Source organism: Esox lucius, chromosome 17, assembly GCF_011004845.1.
Source record: "Esox lucius isolate fEsoLuc1 chromosome 17, fEsoLuc1.pri, whole genome shotgun sequence".
Classification (NCBI taxonomy): Eukaryota; Metazoa; Chordata; class Actinopteri; order Esociformes; family Esocidae; genus Esox; species Esox lucius.
In genome coordinates this window covers 24,176,436-24,196,464 of record NC_047585.1, presented here as the reverse complement: position 1 = coordinate 24,196,464, position 20,029 = coordinate 24,176,436, and the positions used below count along the sequence as shown (strand labels likewise).

The window sequence follows — 20,029 nt, the reverse complement described above, 5'->3', positions numbered from 1 at the left end:
TGCATGTTTGACACCCTGATGTAGTATGGAGTAGTGGATTTATTGGTCATGCTAATGGGATCTGTTTTAATATCCAGACCCTTTTTCTACTCATCCTCTTCTCTGCCCCCAGCTGCCTGGCTCTCCTCCTCTGTTTCAGACCATTACGTTAGCGGTGCCCTCCTTCGGCAAAAACTCCTGAATTATTCATAGGATCTCTATGCTCCGAGCACAAGCACAGCAAGGGCAAGATGGCGAGGTGTGAGGACACCCATGACTCGTGTGTTCATGTTTGTGTGCTTGGAAAGGGTGTTGTGTATTACATGGCTTTGATGCGTGATTGTGTCAGTGACTTCAGGGACTATATCCGTGTGTCCATAGTCCGCTGTATGAATCGGTTGTCATCCCAGTTACAGGCCATTCAGCCCAGATACAGCATCATTCTGGTCATGTTTCCATTGTGCTTTAACAAGACGTATTTTATGTTCATAAAGCATATGTACAATGGGAGCAGTTCTAATATAGAGCTCCCCTAAAAGTAGAGATGACCGTTAATCAGGTTTGTTGGTGTAACTCTGGCTTGAGTTGTATGGCAATATCATAGTCATGTTTCCAAGCTGCTGCTGACATGCTGCTGCCCTCTAGTGGCTGGTTGAGGGTGGTGCCCTACTTAAGTATTCACCCCCCTTGGAAAGTCCATAATACCAATGTAAAAAGTAAAATCTTCAAATTGTTCAATTTGAAAATAATTGATTGCATAAGTATTTATTCCTATAGCTATAATCAATCAAATTAATCAAATACATTTTATTAAGCCCTTTTTAGATCAGCAGTCACAAAATGCTTTTACAAGTAGCCTGAAACCCCAGGTGGTTAGGAGAAACTCCCTAGTATAGTCCAAATGTAGGAAGAAACCTAGAGAGAAACTTGACTCTGAGGGATGGCCAGGGCCAGGGGAAGTTTAGAAGAGTTAATTTTTGCAATGAACAAAATCATGCACAGTGTTTTTGTATAACACAACTGAATGAGCTGTGGTGTAACCAGTTTTATAATTACTTGAATGAAGTCCACTTAGGTACAGTTAAGGTGTTTCACATTATTTAATTGCTGCCAAAGGTGCATCTACCTAATATTGACTGAAGGGGGTGAATATGTATACAAAAACATACTTTCTGTTTTGTTTTTTAAATTAATAAAAAAAAAAATAATTCAGTTTGATACTAAGGACTTTATTTGTGGCAATCAGTGACAAGACCTCATAAATCAATTTTGATTTAATTTTGTAACACATTTGCACAAGTGTGCAAAAGGTGAATCATTTTGAGAACCACTATTTGAACAAATTAATAGTGGGTACAAATTCACACAGTCGTAGATGAAGAGGGAGTACAGGAAAGGGCTCAGCACGCAGCCTTGTGGAACGCCAGTGTTCAGGATCAGAGTGGAGGAGGGGCCATTGTCCCTGGGGTCTTCTGATTAGGAAGTCCAAAGTCCTGTTGCAGAGGGAGGGGTTGATCCCCAGGTCATGGAGTTTGTTGACCAGCCTAGAGGGGATGACCATATTGATTGCTAAAGTCTATGAACAGTATTCTCACATAGGTTTTGATTTTGTCCAGGTGGTTCAGGGCAGAGCGTAAAGCTCATCTTGACAGAATGACATTTGAACTGTTCAGCCTGTACTCAGTTTGCTCCACTGTTCCTAGAGGCCAGTGTGGTGAGAGACAGTCCCCTGTGGTCCCGGAGAGAGAGAGACTCCCTTGGCAGGCTGGCCACACCCCCATCCTCCCGCCTCCATGTATCCAGAATCTACCACAGACTCACCAGCCCGGCTCTCCCGACAGACAGGCTCCCCGGGCATGATCTACAAGTGAGTACACACACACACACACACACACACACACACTGTCTTAACAAGTCTGAGAACTTGATTTGAGTGATGGATTTTATTGTCCCATTTTCATTTCACCTTTCTAAACTGCATTAACCTCTGTAGAGAGGCTAGCTAGTTAAAAAGCATCTTGGCCTGTTGAGGCAACCTGCATTTTTCTTCCTGTCCTCATTACAATGAGAGTATTCTGTCTCTTTGCCTAAGCAGTCACATTTGAGTATGTATGTGTTCTTGCAGGGGTACCTGTTATAAAGACATTTGAGTATGTATGTATCCTTGAGTATGTATGTACCAGAGAACAGTGACAAGCATATCATCCCTAGGCCCATGAAATAATTTAAAAGTCTGGAACTGGATGTTCCTTCCCAGATTGTGCTGTTCTGGTATGGGTGGACCCCGTGAACTGTTTAGAACATCTTAAATGTTTTAAAATAAACTGTTGTGTCTCTACAGGCTGTGTGCCATCTCTGTACACAGCGTAATCCTTAGGATTTTTTTTACCACATGAACATTAACAACTTTGTTAAAGGGACTTTGAAACCAATGGGCTGCGGTCCAGTCTGCCTGTCTTCACCTGTTTTTATTTTATCATTGGTTCAAGCTCAGCAACCTCTCTGCTGTTCCTCATGCCACCAGTTAGTGGTGCTAGAGAAACACATTTTAGTGTCATTTATAAGCCTTCCACGCAATGCATAAAACCCCAAACCTGGACCTTGATGTGAATCATTTGCTGACTTGTTTCTGTATGTATCTGTTATAGAAAATGCACCGGTGGTGGAAGGGCCACATTACCTGGACACTTCTTACAGTGAAGAAAGAGTTAATATTGTATTGGAAACAAATTCAAACTCCTGCACTCCACCTGTGTGACATCACTACCCATAACATGAATAATGTTCTATACAGCACACACCTTCTGGCCAGTTCAGGTAGAACTCAGTGGCCTTTCTTTTAGGTTTGGTTATCCTTTCTGCCGAGGGGATTGACAGACCATCTGTTTTCATTACCTCACTGAAGATGCTGTTGGCAATAGGATCAGCAGAATAGATTCTTATGCCCAGATCTAATATATGCCTTTTGATTTTCTACTAAATGGTTAAACAAATGATGTCAGGTTTTCTATTTGAAAAACACGCCATTCGTATGTAAGAGGATTTTCTGCCTGAACAAAAAACAATGCAATTTTTGTTGTTGTTTCTTTTAATGAATGCAACGTTTGTTGACGTTTGTGTGCAGTCTCCACACACTATGGTGTTTCCAGAGGCAGCCAGACTGATTCTCCTCAGGGGTCTTTGGGTGTTCTCTATGCAGGCCTGTCTCACAGATGTCACTCAGATATCTGGGTGCAGGTGACTAGTATTTGGCATCAAGTTTCCTGCTTGATACACTAAGCTGTCCAGCTCTCTGTGATGTCAGGCTTTCCTCTCACATGCTACAGTTGTTTTCATTTTTCTCCTGAGACTTTACTGGCCCTTCCCTTCTGCTACATGCTAATCTAAGCTGTACTCTCCCCCTTTCCTCCTTCTCTCTTTTTTTCCCATCTTTTTCTTCTTCTGCTAACATCAGCGCACGCTATGGGAGCCCTAAACGACAGCTACAGTTCTACAGGTATGACTGTCTTTCTCTGCCTCAACTAATCACTGATTGGCTGGCTATTATCTGGATTTCTGCTGGGTAGGATGATAATGTTGTTTGGATTCATACTAGGGTTGTCACGATATCAGAGTTTCTCCGCACTATTATTGTCGCCAAAATAATTCACGGTAACAGATATTATCGTGATATCTATAGAAATTAATTCAAATGCTAGCGTATAGGTCCAGGCTGGTAGTTTAAGCACATGCATTCTTTGTCCATGAATAAGCTATGGAAAAACAGAGAGAAAAATCCAACATCCTTTTTTCCATGTGAATAGGATACAAAAACGGTGCGTCTTTGCGGATTTCCCCCCGGGGGGATCTAGAGTTGATTTCAATGCCAGTGCATGGGTCCCGTCTCCTTGTTTAAGCACAAATCGTTTGCCTATAAGTGACATGAATAAGGTTTCAAAAAACTGAGAGGGGTATTTGGAAAAATAGAACTCCAGTTTCTCCTAGTGAATACGATATTATCATATGTGTATTATTAACATGATATCAATGTTTCATTTTTTAAATATCACGGTTATCGTCAATACCGGTACATCGTGACACACCTAATTCATACCCCAAGTCTATATTTATAATCCAGTTTGCACCCACACTAATAATCTGGAATGCGTTTCAGAGTTTAGCATCTGAAAGCGACCTGGCGTTTGGTTCCGTGTGGTCTATGCTGCACCTAGCCTGGTTGTGCGCCATCAGGGCTGTCTGTCTTCATGCTGTTTCAGAGAGGAATCGTGTTTTATGGCTGAGATGGAGCTCATCTGATTATAAATCCCTTGAGGCTGTGAATGCAGGGTGGAGAGCTGTATCAGATGTTGAGTCTTCCCGTGCACGTCTGTCCTTTCTTAAGTGCTCCAGCCCTGGCCCAGAAAAGGGATCGATCAAGGCTTTACTCTGTCTCTGTTTCACACAAACTGGTTTTCTCATAGGTCTTCTGCAAACAGATTGCATCAATGTGTTGCCCATGTGTTGCATCACACACAGAAAAAAAATCACACAGCGTGAAGAGTTTGATTTTACCGGTGATGAGACGCAAGGTAAGATGCTCACCATGAAAAAAGACATTGTTTATTGCCATTTATAAAAAAAAAAAATATGACATATTTCTGCTGTGATGTGGCACATAGATTGCACTGATTGTATAATAGGTACTGTACAGCATCCTAACAATGCAATCTGTCTGCATGATGTTTTAACCATTGAAGGTCTGTCACAGTAGGTGTACTGTATACACCGCAGTTGGCGGGTCCTGTCTGGACACAGTTAGTTGGATGCAGGCCCCACTGGACATGGTGCATAAGGCATCCCTGAGGTTCATCTCCAACCATCAGGAAGGAATACACCATGCATCCCTAGGCATGAACAGGACATTGTGGTTATTCATGAAATGCTGTAGTTAATAGCTATTAATAAAAAAAAAATTATATATATTTGCTCAGATGTTCCGTTAACCCTTTTAAATGCATTTTATAAAAGATAGTGCACTGAGTTACAAGCTTACCATACTTTGTAATGGGTGGAAACAAATTATACTATCAGAATTTGTTTTTATATTGTTTGACTATAAACTGAACAAGGACTACTGTAAAATACTAATATTTAATACTTCCATATTTCAAAGGGGTGTGTGTCTGGGTGTGTGTGTGTGTGTGTGTCTGGGTGTGTGTGTGTCATCACATTAAACATTATATTTTTCCTAATGACACTGACAAGCAGGAATAGACATGCATAACACACGGAGTTGGATCATTGTTTTACTGTACAATGCAAAAGCATGTATGTGTAATGTGTGAGTGTGAGGCAAAAAGGCACCAGGAGCACAAAGTCGAATACTCACGTTTATATAGATAATCGCACATATGTGGCTAGTAGAAAAACACAATGACAATCACCCATGAGGGGTGAACAGAAATGTGGCACAGGTGTGGGGAGGGATGTTGCTGCCATCGTTCCCATGTGGATGATTAATACACCGGTGAGGTGGAGCGCAACAGAGAGGCTAACAGTATGGTCTGTAACAGTATGGACTGTAACAGTATGGTCTGTAACAGTATGGACTGTTACAGTGTGGACTGTAACAGTGTGGACTGTAACAGTGTGGACTGTAACAGTGTGGTCTGTAACAGTGTGGTCTGTAACAGTGTGGTCTGTAACAGTGTGGTCTGTAACAGTGTGGACTGTTACAGTGTGGTCTGTAACAGTGTGGTCTGTAACAGTGTGGACTGTAACAGTGTGGACTGTAACAGTGTGGACTGTAACAGTGTGGACTGTAACAGTGTGGACTGTAACAGTGTGGACTGTAACAGTATGGTCTGCAGAGTCGCCATAAAGCCACCAACGAGTCACCATTGTTAGGGTTATTTTATGTTTTCAGGAATGTAAGCCAGAGAATACTGTGGCATAGTTGACTGTGTTTGAATGTGTGTGGGTGTACTGTACACACCAGTGTCATTACTGCATCTTAGTATTGTATCCTGTGGAACAATAATCAGAGGCTTTTAGTGCAGAAGCTTTTTGTGAATTATTTAGGCCTGATATTATTTGCAGCGGTTAGCAGAAACAAGCTAGGGCACTAAACGACAAATGGATTTCCTCAATGAGATCTCCCGGGGTGGTGCCGATGGTATGGGGTAGAGTGGATGAGCAGGGGAGGGCACTTTCTCCTCCGCTAATTGCTTTAGGCACTTCCTAGTAAGAACCTCCCAGTCTGGGTGGACCCGCTGCGTCCCTGCAGGCACTGTGTTTATAAGAGCGGGCCGGCACCTACGACCCCCCTCATGAGCAGACCCCCTGGAAATCGGGTGAGTTTGACCGAAGGCCGTTGACCACTGCTTGTGTGTGTGTGTGTGTGTGTGTGTGTGTGTGTGTGCGTGCGACTGAGTTTTGGACAGTATGCATGCTGCCTGGCCTGGAGCCCCATCTGGTTACATGGGGCTGGAGAACTGGGGAAACGCCTGCAGTCTTGATAAATCATGTGGACAGGTTTCACCAGGATTTCTGTTGTCATTGAGTCGATGACAACATGGCGGTTTTATGTGCTGTTGTGAAGCAACGACGTCTATAAGAACTATAGATGTGGCTCAAGGATGGTTTTCGATTATTTCTCTTTTTAAACTAGATTGTAAGTTGAGCAGTACGTTAGATGAAGGCTGTGCTTCACATCAGGGTAATACTGAAGTTTTCCTTCGGCAAGCTGGGAGAGAAGTGCTGTTCCAGTGTCTACATGAGTCAATGGACTTTTATGGGATCAGTAACGGTTTGATATCTTCAGACCTGCTTTTATAAATCTACAGAACAGCATTTCCTCAGTCACAGCTATGTACTGTTATTTCGCTACAACAATAACGAGCAGAACTCCCAGGCTGAAAGCTGCAGCGTACTTTGGAAGGTTCTTGTTTTAGAGTTTTTCCAGAACGATGTTAGACATTTATAATTGTAATTTAAACAAAAAACGAAATTCGTAATTCTGATCTAAAATCCCACTTCCAAAATATTGACAAGTAATAGCCATGGAGTTATAATATTTTTTTCTGTACTGTTTTGTGAAATATCTTGCCTTTGATGTATGTTGTAATCAGTGCCAGATAGGCGAACCTGCAGATTGTTGCATTGGCTTTATATCTGCTCTCTTTATACCTGGTGTTTTGTTACTGTTGAGCAATTCTCCTTTGCTGTGTTCAGCAGGCTTTATTCCTCTAACACGACTGCCATCTTGTGACAGGACAGAGCACAGCAGAGCCTCTACGGCACAGCTGATGACAACATTGCCTTGGATCTTTTTCCTAACACCAAGAATATTGGATTTGATAGCACACTGACATAACCTAATTAGCTGAACAATTTGGAATTGAAGTTAGACACTGGTGTCCACAGACAGTGAGAAATAGTGACCTTTTCTGTAGATTCCTTTAAGTCTGCTTTTTTTTTTTTTCACAACTTGTTCAATCTTTGAGTGGGGTTTTTCTGTGCTGACTTAGAAACATTTTAACACTTCTGTTCCACATAGGAAATGAATGTAAGTCCGCCTGCTCTGGCCCCCGGTGCATGTCTGAATGTCCCCTTGTCCTCAGCTGTCCCCGATACAGACATGCCTCACGCATGTATCCTACGGTTCTACTCCTTAGTTAACCAGGGTGTTTATCTGAATGCAACCCATCAGTGTAACCCTACCAGCGTGTGCCTGTGGTGGGGGGCGGGGCCCTGACTCTGATTACACCATGCATGGCTGTCAGCTCCTGCTGCCCTGGGCGGAGAGGGACGCCTTCTTCTAATTGGAGTAACCAGGTGCTAAGTAGGTAGCCGTGTCCTGCCTGGCTCCGTCCGGCCCCACTTCTCCTTTCTCGCTGAATGTTGGGTCGCCGCGGCGACAGCAGGAGTAGGTGGGATGTTTGCGGGCGGGATGGCGGGGGGTCACCCTCCCGGGGCGGCCGGGAGGCGTCAATCCGTGTACGCTCATTCCGAAAACCTACAGATTCCCAAACCGGGCGGGCCGGGCAGTGGGATACGGAAGAGCAGCAGCAGTGGCAGCGGAAAGATGCTGTCTATGTCGTACAGCGAGAGCATGCGGAGCGGCATTAGCCGCTACCACTCGGACCAGGGCCTGAACCAGCCGCGCCCCACTGACCCGGGGGAGCTACAGCGCCTCAGGGACCAGAGGCATGCTGCTCAGCTCAAGAACATGGAGGACTTCCTGAAGATGAATGGCCTGGCCCTGGAGGAGTGTGTGTCCTACCAGACGGGCATGAAGTATAGGTAAGTGCTAGGGCACACCTGGAGAGACCTGGGAGACTCGTACTGGCCGAGATTGAGCAGTAAGAGGCCATTACACTGGTTGGGGCTGAACATGTATGCACGAGTTAGTAGGTAGGAGGTCAGTACAGAGACTGTAATAGTAGGAAGGATGCCCTTCTGTAGGTAGGAGGTCAGGACAGAGACTGTCTTAGTAGGAAGGATGCCCTAGGTAGGAGATCAGGAGAGATTCAGCTTGAGGAAGGTTCAGTGGTGCATCTGAGACTCAGGCAGAATACAGTTTTATAGGCTACCGTTTAACATTGTGCTTACTGTAGGCGCTGCTTATTTCAGAGCTGTTCACTGAGCAAAGGAACTGCTGAAGTGAATGTTTTACTTGCATATTTTTGGCATAGTCAACAACAGTTTTGAAATATATCTTCTTGTACTGAGTAATCATTTGATCAAGTTGTCAATGTTTAGTGATTATTTGTGATATGTCAGTGGAAATATTCATGTTTTCAGCTAGTTTGTTAGCGAAGTAGCTAAAGAATTCAACCCAATATTATCGACCACCGTCAATTAATAGTTATGTTCAACTACGTTATAGTACGTTTATATTTGTGTTACAAATGACTGATCATAGTCTTCTCTGAAGTGTCTACTAGAAAGTTTGATTTTCCTTTCATGCCTTCTGGTAAAGAAAAAACTGATCACATTAATATTAAATTATATCTGGTCGGTCGCAAAAGTCAGATTTCATGATTTACACATAACTGTAAAGAATGGTGGTGGTACATTTGATAGCGAAACGTACTGTTTTTCTCCAGTGCTTTTACATTTTGAACTGGTGCGGATTTTTGTTCTCCAACTATAAGAAACGGATGATAATAGGGGTGGCCAATAATAGGGTGACGTTAGCAAGGTTGTATGTACATAAACTGGGCATAATGTATAGGATCTTCTCTAGTTTGAGTGTTTTGGGTACCAAACGGTTGAACGCTGTATATGCTAACATTGCATTAGCGGTGTGCTGCTGTTGCTCCTCTCCTTAGTGCAGCGTAGGACTGTCCTTTGGCCAGCATACTGTCCATCTGTGGTACTCTTGTTTTATTTTAATCATCTAGGTCGCTGGCATATTTACCCAACAAGATAGGAAGGACAAGCTGTTCCGTAAGGATTTACTTGACCTGTTAAATCTCTCTCAAAGTTTTTCCCCTTGATCAGACTGTTGAGGTCGTCCCTCTCGCTCTGGTTCCACTTCACCACTCTGGTGGACAGATCAGTCACAGTGATTACTGTACCTTTACGATGTGATAACCTGCTACCCTTTACACGTCTTACCTAGTCACACTAGCCCTAACCCTTGCACCAACACGAACTTGACTGTCACAGGAGTAGGTAGTGTGGTACTGAGATGCCTGGCCGATGAACATTTAATCACTATGCATCTTGAATGTCAACACGGTCAGGTACTGTATTAAGCAGGGGTGAAAGTAGATTCAATTTCTTACCATTGTGGGACCTACTTTGTGAGTTTAAATAATGTTGTATTTTGCTAGAATTGGTATAATAGTTCTACAGAAAGCCATCTGTTACCATTGTGGTCAACATACTGAAACAGTGAGCAGTGCACACGTTTGTGTGTAGGTCATTAGTTAGCCGTTATCATTCAAATGTAATTGGTCAGCTGTATGATCAAGTTCTGTGTCCATATGGATTAAGAGATAAGATCCATCCTCTCTCTTTAGAAGTCCATGGGCCAAATATACCCTTCCCTACAAAAATTATAAAGATGCTAATGCCTGTGAATATGATTTGTCCAATGCGCCGGAATAAATGTTACTCCTTATCTTAACCAAGCCATTTTTTATGATGAAAGATCCACAGTATATTTATGTTTATACATGCTGTGTTTTAATGGCAACGCCAAGTCTGCTGAGCTCAGGTAGCCCACCTGCTGTAGTTTGGGCACAGTGAGGGACAGCTGCATAGCAGCTGGCTTATCAGTAAACCCGGAGTACTGCTGTCGTTGTTTTGGCTATGGTAAGGGGAGGTTGCTGCCTGTTGTTGTTTTGGCTATTGTAAAGGGAGGTTGCTGCATGTCGTTGTTTTGGCTATAGTAAAGGGAGGTTGCTGCCTGTTGTTATTTTGGCTATAGTAAGGGGAGGTTGCTGCCTGTTGTTATTTTGGCTATAGTAAGGGGAGGTTGCTGCCTGTCGTTGTTTTGGCTATAGTAATGGGAGGTTGCTGCCTGTCGTTGTTTTGGCTATAGTAAGGGGAGGTTGCTGCCTGTCGTTGTTTTGGCTATAGTAAAGGGAGGTTGCTGCCTGTCGTTGTTTTGGCTATAGTAAAGGGAGGTTGCTGCCTGTCGTTGTTTTGACTATAGTAAAGGGAGGTTGCTGCCTGTCGTTGTTTTGGCTATAGTAAAGGGAGGTTGCTGCCTGTTGTTGTTTTGGCTATAGTAAAGGGAGGTTGCTGCCTGTTGTTGTTTTGGCTATAGTAAAGGGAGGTTGCTGCCTGTCGTTGTTTTGGCAATAGTAAGGGGAGGTTGCTGCCTGTCGTTTTGGCTATAGTAAGGGGAGGTTGCTGCCTGTCGTTGTTTTGGCTATAGTAAGGGGAGGTTGCTGCCTGTTGCCAAGGGTCAGAGGCTGGTGGATGCAGTTACCAGAGTCAAGGGTGACTTCTGCCTTCCATTGTCTCCAGGCACTGTTGTGTGTCATTGATATTGGCAGGTCGTTGGACCCAGTGTTGCCTGGGCTCTAAAGCTCACTCAGCGTTCTGTGGCTGGCTTATACACAGCATTGTGGTGGTGCAGGTAAGGGGAAGTCAGGTTGTGTTACAAAGGGCTCTAGGGTGCTTTTCCAATATTCGAATGGACAATGGAGCCTGTCTGAGTAGTAAATTCCTCACGCTCCTCTGCAGGCTGTTATTATGTTTCTCTTGGATGTCCATATCAAATTTCCCATTCTGTACCCTAAGTACCCCAGGGGTTTAGAGTATTGTTTGGTTTCCTTCGATTTTCATAACCATAGAGTGGGATTTATTGATGCTCAATATTCAGTCTCCTAATCTCAATGTCCCTGCAATCACATCTAATACTATACGACACACCTATGTTGATGATGATCTATTTGATTCAAAAGACTCATCAACTGACAACCATTCAACCGGACTTTTTAATTTTTGGCCACCAGTTTACAGACAATACTCCATAACCATTTTAATTTCTTTTTGAAATGGGTGCCAATTCATTGAAAATGCAAACTGAAATATCACATGTACATAACTATTCAGTAGGAATGCACCGATAAAGGTATTGTCTGATACTGATAGCCAGCTGATGATGATACCAACGTTTACCACTTACCTGGCTGATACCATCCATATGGAGCAGCATGGTGGTGGGAGCATCATGCTATGGAAATGGATTAAAATACAGAGAGGTTCTTGAAGAAAAAACCTGACCCAGAGGACACAGGACCTCAGATTGATACTGAAAATGGCTTGTTGGATACTTCTTACTCAAAACAGGCTTTTTATGTTCAAGTTATGTGGTTACTGTAGTTTACTGTGAAGTATGCTGCGAGGATAGTATTGTGAAAATGGGACTTAAAAAGATTTCCATTAAAATGGTAAAATGGCCCTTTTTTACCATGTTCACCCTGCTGGTGTTTGTTTCTCTCAGAAACAGCATGTGATCTGTAGAAAGATAACCCTCCCAGCCCTTGTATCCTGATCAGTGTACTTCTGTAATTAGGGCTGTAATCAAACTACACTCATCTTTATTTCAGGTCTGTGGTCAGAGACTGAGGAACAATATTATTTAGCACACATAAAAGATTATTCCACTTGACAATACGTCCCCACCATGTTTTTAAGCCAGGTTCTGACAAGTAAAACTGCTTTTCACTTCTTAGGGGTTGGGTTTAGGGTAAAAATATTGCAGCTTGCGTTTAGTGTTAGTGTTGGGGTTAAAGTTAGGTCAAATATAGGTTAACAAGGTTAGAGTAAGGGTTAGGACTACAATAGGTACTGGGTTTAGTGAAAATAGCAAACACTTTCTGGCCCCAAAAGGACAGAGAAAGAAATGCGTCACACGGTTCGTTCTGTCCAGCACTCAAAGGAATTAAAGTGTCTATTCACTTTCACGTCTTAGAAGAGAAAGCTTGAATAGCATGGTATCTCTCTGTTCTGACTCTAGATTAACACACATGAATGTCTGTTGGAAAAGTACAGATTTGATAAGGTTAGCTTAAATATAAACAGATGTTGAAGAGTGTTTTCAAAAATAGATATATATCCTCATGTATAATTGACATTCTTTGAAACAAAATACTGATATGCATACGGCTTAGCTCATAAAATGCTAATGACAACTTAAGAATACATGCATTTCACACATCTCAAAGGTTGTCTGAATTTTCTTTAAGGGTGGTGGAAAATATAGCTACTGATTTTGGCCTCTTTTTCAACTTTATTTTTCAAACATTTCATGTTGATATTACTTTGTTAAATGCATAATCCACTGTGAATATTTAGTTTTTCTGTATTTTGCATAATATTCTGACACTGTAAAAAAGTGTAAACATTTGTGATTATTTCCTGATTTTTGCTGGTTGAAATTGCAACTTAATGTTTCCAGCATCACCTTGTATTCAGGCCTAACCGTCCTAAACACTTGATTGTGTAATGTGAGTAGTTGGCCACTAGAATGTGCCATTGTTCCACCTCAGATTTGGTCTACTTTTACAACTATAAGAGTAGGGAAATAATCAAATATTTTGAGCTAATGGTTTGTATGTGAAAATGGTTTACTAAATTTTAACTGATAGTTATTATATATATTTGGGACATTATATATAGTCAAAAAAAATTCTACTGCACATCCATAGTATCTTCCTCTAGCTGGCAGTAGTGCTCTTCAGACAATTCAGTTAGCTTGCAGTAGTGCTGTACTGAGATTCAGTAAACTGACAGTAGTGCTGTACAGATAATTCAGGTAACTGGCAGTGCTGCTCTGTACATACAATTCAGATAACTAGCAGTGCTGCTCTGTACATACAATTCAGGTAACTGGCAGTGCTGCTCTGTACATACAATTCAGGTAACTGGCAGTGCTGCTCTGTACATACAATTCAGGTAACTGGCAGTACTGCTCTTTACATACAATTCAGGTAACTGGCAGTACTGCTCTTTACATACAATTCAGGTAACTGGCAGTACTGCTCTTTACATACAATTCAGGTAACTGGCAGTACTGCTCTTTACATACAATTCAGGTAACTGGCAGTGCTTCAGTACAAATTATTTTGTGAACTGGCAGCTGTGCTTAACAGACTATTCAGTAAACTGGCGGTAGTGCTGTACAGATGATTCTGTGAACTGGCAGCTGTGCTTAACAGACTATTCAGTAAACTGGCGGTAGTGCTGTACAGATGGTTCAGTAAGCTGGCTTTGCACTGCACAGGTTTGTTAATTAGCTGGCAGTGTACTACACAGCGCGATGATTCAGTGCGGTGCATTGAAAGGGATGTTGTTTCTACTGTGACTGTGTTTTTCTACACCATCTCAGGTTGTTACTTGTCAGAGCCCATACCAGTCTGGAGGAGTAGAGCTTGGGCAGAGAGCCCTGTCACTTCACCTACTGTCAGCCTCCTATAGTCCCATCACCCCTTCCTTCAACACTGGCTACCAGGCACAATAAAATACAAAAGCCATGCTGCAAACATACCGTAGTTTGGCTATATGTGGTGTGGACCATCAAGTGCATGCAATCATTTATTTCAGATGTGAATCGTCTAAGTTCCAAATCACCTATAGCTTTCGAAAGAGAAACTGGCAATATTGATTCACGGACCTGTGCAAAACCACCTTCTGGATTTTACATGGGGAAATGTCTGAAATGATGTGTCCATCTAATGGAGGTATAGTCAGAAACCATATATGGAACAAAAACTCTGTATATTTTTAGGGATGGTCACGCTATTGTTGTTTGTGTTCTCTTATGAAATGGGAGGAGGAGGAGGCTGCAGGGACATTACATAACCAAGGCTACACTGGAGTGATGCGGGAACTCGCTCCTATCTGTTCCTCAGCCTCTAAGGCTGCGTCTCTTTTTTGTCATTGTTTTTTTGACCATGAACATTAAATATGTTCACATCAGATCAACTTATAACTAATTGAACTAATAAAGTACAAAGAAAGAGGTCAGAATTGGTTTGTTTGTGTAAACAGTGCAGTTATCCCTCCAAGAGGAGCATATACAAAATATTGTAAGCAAGGGTGGCAGTAATTGACATAATTTGGGGAGAAATACACTACAGTTTAAAAGTTTGGGGTCACTTGGAAATGTCCTTGTTTTCGAAAGAAAAGCATTTTCTGTACATTAAAGTAGAGCCCTCTCCCTGTCTGGCTTGACTGCAGTAGAGCCCTCTCCCTGTCTGGCTTGACTGCAGTAGAGCCCTCTCCCTGTCTGGCTTGACTGCAGTAGAGCCCTCTCCCTGTCTGGCTTGACTGCAGTAGAGCCCTCTCCCTGTCTGGCTTGACTGCAGTAGAGCCCTCTCCCTGTCTGGCTTGACTGCAGTAGAGCCCTCTCCCTGTCAGGCTTGACTGCAGCAGAGCCCTCTCCCTGTCAGGCTTGACTGCAGCAGAGCCCTCTTACTAAAGATGACTTAGCATAATGTGCCTTTATGTATTCTTGTTCCATTTATCTGGGGAGAATACGCTTGGTTCCATTTTGGTCCTCAGTTATTTAAAGATGTTTTTAAAGACCTAGGATCCTTACGAGGACCACCGGAGTAGACAAGGCTGTGAGGGTTTCTCAGAAGGTCAGTGATTTACAGAGTAACTACATAGCTGACTGGGTAACAGTAGAAGTGCACCACCCCAGCAGGACTCAGCTGACTGTGTAGGCTGCAGTATGTTCCATGGCGGCATGTGTGACATCGGGCACCCTGCACCATCCTAGAGATGTCACCGAGGGTTACCCAATCAACAGCTGTGGACGGGAGGGTCAGCTGTCTCCCAACCTCAGATTGACTTCCACTGTAATCTGTGTGCTGACACTCTGCAAGATCAGAGATAAACACATTACTTCTCCCCTGGTCAACATAGGCCAAACATCGCCCTACATGGGTTAGCTAGAGACTGGTCGGTATGGTCATTTCTTTATGAGTATGGCTGACAAACTGTCACTGTATGGTGGTCTTGGGTTGTACACTGTGACTGAAATGTTAATAGTTACTTGAATTATAACTTACTTTCCTGTTATTATGAAACCTTTAGTGACATATAAACCTGAGGGGTGGATGGGGGTTGTTACATAGGGAAGGGACAGATTATACCGGTCCATCAACATTTGCTTCCCGCGGATTAGCAATGGGCATATTCCCCAGGCGTGTGTAGTCCAGTTCAGTGGCATTCAACTCCTCTGCGCGCTGAAGGCTCAGCCTGTCTGTTTGCCCGGGCTCGGGTTGGGACTCCGCTGGCCTGTCTGTCGCATACACTCCTGTAAACCCCCGAGGACCAGTGCCCTGACACAGCAACCATACAGCCTCGTTACGTAAGCAGGCCAGTGTTTCCCTCTGCTGGGCTGCCTTTCCACTCTGCTCCACTGGACTGGGGGCCAGCTGCTGGGCTGTGTACGGTACTGTGGTGGAGTCTAATAGGGATCACAGCCCCCTCCAACACTCCACACCGGAGTTACTGGTACCAAGTCCTTCTTAGGCAAACTCCAACTGTATCTCAGCCCAGTCCTCAGCATCTGCTTTTCCATTAATAACCTGTGACCTGGTAGATACTGTATCTCGCTCAGGGTACTCCTAAAACCCTCACCTCCTAAAACCTTTAACAAATTGCAAAAGAGCATTAAACCTGACACTTGTCATATCTCACCCCTTCCAAAATCTTGCCAAGCTGTTTTCCGATGATGGCACTTATAATAAAATATAGTAGGGTCGGTATTATTTTTTAAATTATTTATGTGGTTTTGTTATCCTATCCTCTCGCAATTTAAAACCTTTGGCCAGGTCCTCTTTTAAAGTGATTGAATTATTTAACAAATGTACTTGATTAAACAAGTTAGTCAAGCGGTAAGCTTTCTAAACTTTTAATAGATATGGTTAAATTACAAACCCGGAGAACACTGTTTATTAGTCGCTCTCACTCTGATATCACATTAAAAATGGCTAATTTTCTTTCTCACCATATGGAAACATTTGTAGAAAAGTTGCAAAATCCATTGTTTTAAATTGCAGCAAATTTTCTTTCTAAATGTAACATTTTCTCTACATTTCTCTACATTGTCTACCTTAAAAGGGTTTTCCTTTGCTCCCCTCTCCCCAGAAAAACCCTTTGGTTTTTAAGGATTGCAAATTAGAATTTTTTGTTGAAGCATTTCTCGAGGGATTTTTTTATTTTTTGATAGAAAGCATTGCCAGGGCATTTATGTCTTCTGACATTCCTCAGTATCCCTCAAAGATGTATTTTAATGGGGGAAAGATACTGCTCAGATCTGCAGTTGTCAGAGGCGTGGTCACGAGAATACTCAGCAGCTTCAAAGTCTCTGAGAACACCACCAGCAGGTTGTTATCCAGGGTGGATTTGTACAGTGCCAGTGGTCTCTGCATTTGAAGTAAGGGCTGTCATAGATCAGAGAGAGCTCTGGCTGTAGATGTGCTTTGTTCAGTGTGGGAGCAGCTTTCACTTTTGTCTTCAGCACTTCAGTTTGGATAGCATAGTGTAGGTCTAGTGTAAATGTAATATGAATAATGATGATTTTATTTGGCCCACAGATTCAATAGATGGTTGATCACAAATGTGTTAAATATGTAGGCTATGGCAGTAAGCACATAAGCCAATTGGCATGTTACAAACTAGTTGCACACTGCTCTGCACAATTATACGCTGACAGACTCAGGCGGTGGGAGTCAACGTGAAATATAATAAAACATTGTTTTTGACATTTTGATATTGTCCCCATCAACGGGGACTGTCAGTTCAAATTTGACCTTCATTAATTGGGAAACAACTATTTAAACAATGACTACACATCTGATAATACCCCTCATTGCTAGTAAGTTAAGTTAGGTAGTTTAATTCAACTGAGGCTGAGGAAGTAGACCCCCCTAGGAGATGCTAAGGAAGGAGATCCCTTACAATAGGAGATGCTGAGGAAGGAGAGCCCTTAAGAGATGTTGAGGTAGTAAACTCCCCTAGGTGAGGCTGAGGAAGGAAACTCCCCTAGGTCAGGAAACTCCCCTAGGAGAGGCTGAGGAAGTAAACTCCCCTAGGAGAGGCTGAGGAAGTAAACTCCCCTAGGAGAGGCTGAGGAAGTAAACTCCCCTAGGTGAGGAAGTAAACTCCCCTAGGAGAGGCTGAGGAAGTAAACTCCCCTAGGTGAGGCTGAGAAAGTAAACTCCCCTCGGTGAGGCTGAGGAAGTAGACTCCCCCATTTTCACCTAATTTTGATTTCTTACTTAGATGTTTACCGATCAAAATGTATTTCAACAACAACAATTGACTAAAAGCTATTTATTTTCTGTTGCTGTTTCTTAAAAATATGTTCTAGAGGAAAATCAGGAGCTTTACAAAATGTGTCCATCCACTTTTAAATCAAAGTTCTTCCCCTGGACTAAAGTACCAGGAGATTTTAGTGCCAAATCCGCAGATTCTGGAGAAATTTTGTATGAATAAATGGACTCAAATACCATTCTATGTGTTTTTCAGCAAATATTATCGATGAAGACTCAGTGTCACAAGGGGAGGCTACAAAAAGGACTTAAATGTAGGGTTGCCAGTAACAGATATGATTTTGAGAGAAATATTATTACTTTTAGCTAATTCACCTGGATTACTGGTTAGATTTCTCTCATTTGGATTGTATGTTTTAGCTGATACACAACAATGGCATTTTAATAGCCTTTTTTGCTCCTCTTTACCAAGGTCTCCAAATCATTCTGTTGGGCACTGCATGTATAAAATACGTATGTATGCTCTGTCATGTGACAACATAGCTTACTGGCTATGTTCAAGTTATCAATTATTGATAACTTGAACCAAATGTGCACCCAAAGGGGTGCCCAAACACTCACACACCAGATTCAAATTAAAGACCTGATGATAGGTTGACTATGTCACTCAAGTCTGTAAGTGGTAGAGCAACATTTAAAACAGGTGTGTGAGTGCTAGGGCAAAAACAAAACCGTGCACCCCTTTGGGTCCCGAGGACCAGGATTGGGAAACACTGGCTTAAATAAAAAAAATGTATAGCTAGTGAACTTATGTCCATAGCCCAGAGCTTCTTTGAAACCGAGTACTCATTAACTAAAAAGATTGGTTTTATTCATTTACATGGTAAAACGTATTTTCTTTTACCACACTTTTGAGACTTGGTCACATAATCCATAATATAACAAATTATCTTAGCAAATGTTTTCCCTTTTCGCAGCTTCCCTGCCATCAGTCCATCTCACTCAGTCGCTGCAACCCCCTCCAGTGCTGTTCAATTAAACCCTCGGGCAGTGGAATTTAAAGCTCTTCTAGACAGCTGGCCAAAATTAAAATGGACACAACATCCCTCCGTGCTGCCATAGGAAACACTAGACGGCCACACCTCACCTGTCACCACGGGTGAAGAATTTTGAAACGAGTGATAAACAATGAGGTTGTGGGAGGGCTTTATCGTTTTATTTTATATTTTTCAGAGTTTATTTTCAAAGCTTAGAGCACATGTTAAGACTTTAATACCCCAATTTGATTGCAAGCTTCAAAGCCAACCCTCCTATCTGTCTGGGGATCTAATGCAGTAGTCAGTAATCACAGTGGGTCCCAGAGACAGAAATGGGCAGAGATATTGTGTTGACGCCGGCCTGGCTGCCCCTCTCCGGTGCTGGCTGTGTGTGTTGGTGCTAGCCAACTCTGGAAAACCAATTACGTGCCACTTGGACAGAACTTCCATGTAAACTTTTTTTTTTAAATGATTTTGTCTCTTTCAGTACATTGTTTTCACAGTAGCCGTGTGTCCCAATTAGGCATGCCCTTCCTGTAAACACAGCAGTAAAACAAATGCCTCTGTTGAAGTGGCTGTTATGTAGCATTGATTTAGCAGTGGAATTGATCACCCAACCTCAGTTTGCCACTAACTAGCTAGGACCATTCCATTCACTCCAAGGGATTGTGTTGCCTCCAGTAAGTTACCCAAGGCAGCCTCAGTGATTGGTGTGTCTAGAGGATTGAGATGAACAGTCAGTGTCTTCAGCAGAACAGGTTGCTGGAGAGTGACTCCCCTGAGGCGTCATTATGAAATGCTGCATCTCGGATTGGCTAAGCTCCCTGCTGCCATGGGGCAGGACTATGAAGGAGGACACGCCAGGGCCACTAATTTGTCAGCTGGGTCAGCAGGGTTTGCGCATGTCCATGTTGTGTGGCTGTAGTTAGTCTGACAGAGAGTCTTGGATGTAAGATTGTGATTAAGCATGAGATGTATAGCCTAGTTTGTTAGCATTAGTCTTCTCGTCTCGATTTTCCCTTTCTGATTGTTTCGGTATTTTTCCAGTAAAGAACTGTCCATGTTTATTTAGTCACCGTTTATACAACATTTTTACTCTGGTGTTTGCGGCTTTTCGCATTTTATGCAGACATTGTGGTAGATGGTTAAATATGAGAGGTGCATTTATTACAGTCCATTCAGGAAGCCCAGGGTTTACGGCTCATGTCGGCTAGCATTTGTTGGCTTGCTAAAGAGCATTTTTACCATTAGGTTTTTGATAACTTAACTACCTAGCCAGCT

General features: G+C 42.7%; 1 protein-coding gene across 6 annotated transcripts in view; it reads left to right on the top strand.

The window, feature by feature from the left end:
• The window catches only part of kcnab2a (potassium voltage-gated channel, shaker-related subfamily, beta member 2 a), a 112,926-nt gene that overhangs the window by 51,318 nt on the left and 41,579 nt on the right, over positions 1 to 20,029 (top strand). For 4 of the 6 annotated variants that reach the window (XM_029113988.2, XM_029113986.2, XM_029113989.2 and 1 more), the window contains 2 exons: positions 1,683 to 1,846; positions 3,434 to 3,475. In XM_029113988.2, coding sequence (XP_028969821.1) covers positions 1,773 to 1,846; positions 3,434 to 3,475 — 116 coding nt within the window. In that variant the 5' untranslated portion in view covers positions 1,683 to 1,772. Of the gene's footprint in view, positions 1 to 1,682; positions 1,847 to 3,433; positions 3,476 to 5,814; positions 8,263 to 20,029 lie in introns of those variants that run through there. The other 2 variants (XM_029113991.2, XM_034287291.1) reach the window with 2 other exon arrangements.